Source organism: Xiphophorus hellerii, chromosome 1 (genome assembly GCF_003331165.1).
Source record: "Xiphophorus hellerii strain 12219 chromosome 1, Xiphophorus_hellerii-4.1, whole genome shotgun sequence".
Taxonomy (NCBI): Eukaryota; Metazoa; Chordata; class Actinopteri; order Cyprinodontiformes; family Poeciliidae; genus Xiphophorus; species Xiphophorus hellerii.
The window spans coordinates 20,716,024-20,721,881 of NC_045672.1; the positions used below are offsets into that span (position 1 = coordinate 20,716,024).

The 5,858-nt window shown below is 37.6% G+C and overlaps 1 protein-coding gene across 1 annotated transcript; it reads left to right on the forward strand.

Annotated features, from left to right (window-relative positions):
- Positions 1-3,249: 3,249 nt before the first annotated feature.
- On the forward strand, positions 3,250-4,764 carry LOC116720947 (rhodopsin). Its single transcript, XM_032564512.1, has one exon. It carries the CDS (start codon positions 3,354-3,356, stop codon positions 4,416-4,418), a length of 1,065 nt encoding a protein of 354 aa, XP_032420403.1. The 5' UTR covers positions 3,250-3,353; the 3' UTR covers positions 4,419-4,764.
- Positions 4,765-5,858: the final 1,094 nt, after the last annotated feature.

The following is a 5,858-nucleotide window of genomic DNA, read 5'->3' on the forward strand; positions in this document are numbered from 1 at the left end:
ATGAAGACATGAGTTAAATTTAACTTGCTGTAGTCAAGCAAATAATGTTTTTGTAGCACTTGACAATAAAAAAATAAGTTTCACTTAATATTCACCACAGAACACATTTTTCATTTGGTCTCTTGTTTTGGTGCTCTTGTTCTTTTGGTGTTTTATTTTTAAAGACCAGCAGAGACATTAAATGTAATTCTTGGATTACACACTGGATTAACCATTTTTTTTTTATTTTGAAAGTGATTGTTTATGATAATTAATTGTCAAGAAACGTTAATATCTTTTGTTCATTGGTATTGTAAAGAAAATGTACTGAGGACTGTACTGGGACGTTGAATACCAACAACAGGTAATATATTAAAACAGTGTAATGAGCATTTGATAATTGATATCAATGACAGCTGTAACTGTCATTGTAGAAAAAACTCTAATGTTTTATACTCAGATGCAATGATTGCTATATTAAATATGTCACATTGAACAGTCTCTGTCCCTAAAGGCATTCCAATTGCTTTTGCAAATGTGAAGAATGACAGAAAACCACCTGTTATCATGTTTTTCTTCTTGGGTTGTTTAATGTGTGTTTCCTTTCTTTAAGGGAAAGTTAATAGGTTATAAAAACTGCTTGTGAACTTGTTTTTATAAAAGGATAAACCATAAATAAGGCATTTACCTTTTTTGATTTGCTGTTTTGCCCTTTTTTGTCAACATGTTACAATCCCGTGGACTGTTTTGATTGTTTTACAGTCAAAAGATCTTTTTAGAGACATTGAACAAATATTTTATTTTGTTTCTGAAAAACTAACACATAAAGAAGAACAAAGCAAATAAGGTATAACGTCTTGAGAAGCTTGCATCCTACAAAGTGAGAGTGACCCTTTGCACCATTAAATCTATTACAGGCTTGTGAAAGGAATACAGTCATAAGCTCCAAATCCCTTTAATACAGCACCCATTAGGAAAGTGCTGAGCTCTTTACCAACAGCTAAGATGCTCCAGCACTCAGCAACACTCTGGCCTCTGCTCTACATTCAGTGCAATACAGGAAACCTCTGATAATAGTCAGTTTAGTTTAGCTGAGTTCAATAACAACATGAATATATTTTTAAATGGTACAGAAAACAAAATATAACTATTGTCTAAAGATGATGCTTAATGTTTTTAGATGGTCACAACAGAAGAAGCTGAAATATCTCCCATAATATGATGTTATATTGTTATGTTATTATTATAGTATAATAATATGATATAGGACAACATCGGGCTGGACAATGGTGCAGTTAGTAGCACTGCCTGCTTGCAGCAAGAAGGTCCTGGGTTCAAATCCCACCTTGGGTTATTTTTGCATGTTGTCCCTGTGCATGCATGGGTTCTAAAATTTTCTTAGGTATGAGTGTGTATCTCACAGTGTGTTTTTTATAGTCTCTATTGATTAAGGTTGTTCCCTGATGCTGAAGACAGGCACAGCAACCTCCATATTTTTGTTAACCACCAACTACAATGCCCTCAGTTTATCCAAAATGTTAAAAAATCTCAAACATGATTGTTTAAGAAAGTGAAAGTGGGGCTCTGACTTCCTTAGAAGTATATAAGTACATAATTATTGCGCAACAATTATACTTCAGAATTATTACACAACTAAATAAAAAAAATACACATTTTCCCATCTTACTTTTATTATTTGTATATGTTTAAGGGAGAATTATGAACACACAACTTAAAACTTTCCAATAAACATGACAGACTTAAAAAATCAGTGACTAATGTAGCCATGGTTCTTTTCTTCCATTCATTGAGTCTATGAGTTTATTGATCAGTAGATGATCAACTTTTTGTGCAGCAGCAATCACAGCCTCCCAGACACTGTTTAGAGAGGAGGACTGTTTGTTCACTAAAAGTCTCCCATTTGAAAACTACCCATTGTCATGTTTTTCATTTTTAACTCCTTTATTGGCTAGTCATGCATATGAGTACTTCAATGCATGTATGGAACACTGTCCTTCATTGTACTTCAATGCATGTATGGAACAAGTGCATGTATGGAACAAGCCTTTTTTAGAAAGATGCAGACTAATTCCTGCATCTTGAAGAGTTGATTTTGAGCCCATATTCAACCTGAAAAGGTCCAAGCACCTCATATTTAGTAATACCAGCCCATACCAGGACCCCACCTCCACCTTGCTGGTGTCTGACTCAAAGTGGAGCTCTGTGCCTGTTACAGATCCAGCCACACAATCGTTAAGTCACTCTGTTTTCATCCATAAAACCTTTGAAGAATCTGTCTTCAGATATTTCTTGGCCTAGTCTAAACACTTCAACTGATGTGTCTTGTTCAAAAGTGGTCTTGCTTACCTTGGTCACGTCTTTGAGCTCTGAACACCTTGTACTTCTGAGTACTCCAAGTAGGTTGCCATTCTGAAATATAACAGAACTGGAAGATAATGATTCCAGGTAGCTTCACACTTGATTTCAAATCCTTGGCAGGAAATGTGCATCTTTTTTGTCAACATGTTACAATCCCGTGGACTATTTGTTACAAAATCACACCCAAATATCTTAGCAATTTCATGTATATAGTATATCATATTGGGAGTTGACCTTCTTAGCCCAGACACTCCCTCATTACACAGATACATATCGCCTTAATACATTAAGTATTCAATTTTATCCAGATGGTAGTTAGAAAATAGAGCTAAAAAGGATGATATGGTCAAAATTCTCATATATACCACAGTTCCCCATTCAAATCAAGACTCACTTCTGGGTCATTTCTTTGAAGCAAGTGCAGCATTCGGAATCAGCATGAATGCAACCATTTGCAAATATTTGTATGTTTAAACTGTATTTTTTTTTTGTTTGTTCGTTTTTTTTTTCTTTACAAATCAACAAATCAGCAAATTATTTTACCAAACACATTAAAGATTTTTAGGAAATTTTCCAGTTGGTGCTTAGGATGTATAATTTACTTTCCAGGGACAGGATATCCGAAGTGACAATTTAAATCATCATGTCAACTCAAACCGGTTGTTTACCATTTATTTCTGTGGACAATATAGCTGGTTGCAATCAAGGTTTGTAGTAGATATCTATTGAACAGCTCCAAGACAGGCATGAGCAGGTGTAATCTTAATATCTTGATGAGTGGTCAGTTATGTTTGCAGTGACGGCTGGATTAGATATTAACTGTGGCCTAAATCAATTTGTGCTGACAGATTTGGAAACTGATAATCCACGATGTGCCTTTTAAAAGCCCAGCTGAGGCCACCAGAACCATTTGTAGCAAGGTCCATCTCCATCGTAATCTCAAACAGCCAGAAGAAACACCACCGCGGGGCTGAGAGCAACCACAAACCGCAACCATGAACGGCACAGAGGGACCCTATTTTTATGTCCCTATGGTTAATACCACTGGTATTGTCCGGAGTCCTTATGAATATCCTCAGTACTACCTTGTCAGCCCAGCAGCCTACGCTTGTCTGGGTGCCTACATGTTTTTCCTCATTCTCGTCGGCTTCCCCATCAACTTTCTCACCCTCTATGTCACCATGGAACACAAGAAGCTGCGAACCCCTCTAAACTACATCCTGCTCAACCTTGCTGTGGCTGACCTTTTCATGGTGTTTGGAGGATTCACCACAACAATGTACACCTCTATGCATGGCTACTTTGTCCTTGGGCGCCTTGGCTGCAATCTGGAAGGATACTTTGCTACCCTGGGTGGTGAAATCGGTCTCTGGTCACTGGTTGTTCTGGCTGTTGAAAGGTGGCTAGTTGTCTGCAAGCCCATCAGCAACTTCCGCTTCGGTGAGAATCATGCTATTATGGGTCTGGTCTTCACCTGGATCATGGCCAATGGCTGTGCTGCCCCCCCTCTTGTCGGCTGGTCTCGTTACATCCCAGAGGGCATGCAGTGCTCATGCGGAGTCGACTACTATACCCGTGCTGAGGGTTTCAACAATGAGTCTTTTGTTATCTACATGTTCATCTGCCACTTCTGCATTCCTCTTGCCGTTGTGTTCTTCTGCTATGGCCGTCTGCTCTGTGCCGTCAAGGAGGCTGCTGCCGCCCAGCAGGAGTCTGAGACCACCCAGAGAGCTGAGAGGGAAGTCACCCGCATGGTCGTTATCATGGTCATCGGCTTCCTGATTTGCTGGCTTCCTTACGCCAGTGTGGCCTGGTACATCTTCACACATCAGGGTTCTGAGTTTGGACCTCTCTTAATGACCATCCCAGCTTTCTTTGCCAAGTCAGCCTCCATCTACAACCCAATGATCTACATCTGCATGAACAAGCAGTTCCGCCACTGCATGATCACCACCTTGTGCTGCGGAAAGAATCCCTTTGAAGAGGAGGAGGGAGCATCCACCACTGCCTCCAAAACCGAGGCCTCCTCTGTGTCCTCCAGCTCCGTGTCTCCTGCATAAATGGAGCAACAGGCACAGGCTTCATAATCCACTATCCAAGAAGAAGACTTCCACTCCCCCAGGGAAACGACTGAAGGCTAACGTCTACAGAAATAACTTCCTCTTTTTTATTTGTACAAACGACTTGGTTCAACCTAAAGACAGTTGCAGGGAAGGTCAGCCTATTACAGAGTTGTTCCTGTATGTACAGAATATCCGACTTATCAGTCTATGAGTATTTATTTCCTCAGAATAAAGGGGAAAAATCTTATTCTCTATCAGTTGGATCCTATATGATACTGGCTTATTTTTGAATGTAGAGGCATGTAATCAAGGCAACGTAAAATAAATCGCACTTTGCAAATGACTCATCCTGTTTATGTTTTAATTTTAACTTGGGTGGAAAAGTTCATATGACTGTAGTATATTTATTCAGATAAATAAATAAATGTCAATGACCTATTCAAAATGCATTTATGTCTGGAGTCAATTTCTACTTCTTCTGTTTTTAGCCTGCTTTGGTGATGTCTACCTCAGAAATATGTATATCATATACAATTTTTATATAACATTTAAAATATTCTTTATGTGGTGCCTGCAAAGCTAATATAATCTAATTTCAGTCTCAGGTCACCTCGGATTTAGATCTTAGCATTATAAAGGGATTAAGATATTAATCTTAACAAGGATACATATAAATATAAATGGACATGACACAACATGGTTTATCTGATTACAAACACTGCCTTAGAAATAAAAGGTTAATAAAGATTAAGGATTAATACTTATATTACCAAAAGAGACCTTCAAACAAAGGTTATGAATATGGAGAAGTACAATTGGTGCACAGAAGAATATACTGATGTTATAACTAAAATAATTTACCAGAAAACTAAAGAAGAGTAAAGAATGGATCTTAAGTAACAGATAGTTTTAGACGAGAATAAAACTGAAATCATTACTAAAATATGAGGTCATTGCTCTGGGATTACACATGCATAAATGATTTATTTATAGATTAATATTCTTTTTATTCCCTGCATGAATTTTGAACGAGAGGACTCAAAGTAAAACAGAACCTTCAAATCCAAAGAGTTACTGTGAGAATGACTCATTACTTATCATTTTACAGTACAATTCAAATGTGGGAACTGCATAAAGTTTCTCTTTAACAAAAAATTCTCTAACAGTTGGATTCTATATATGATAACTGTTGGATATGATACATCCATTTGAAAGTAATTGTGATGCTTTCAGCACCAAAAAAACAAAAAAAAACTACGGAGATAGACGAAAAGGGTTTTCAATGTCGAAGTAATTTCTACTCAATGGGTTAGTTGCTCCAATAAGTCGAATGGCACATTTCATGTTGAAATTTAGTGTGTTTTTTTTTACTGAAAGAGACAAAGAAAATCAAAATGCTTCTCCTGGGACAACCAGCTGTGTAGAGAAGTGAAATCC

Excerpts from the sequence above, each read along its gene's own strand:
- LOC116720947 (XM_032564512.1), top strand. The coding sequence starts at position 3,354 with ATGAACGGCACAGAGGGACCCTATTTTTATGTCCCTATGGTTAATACC.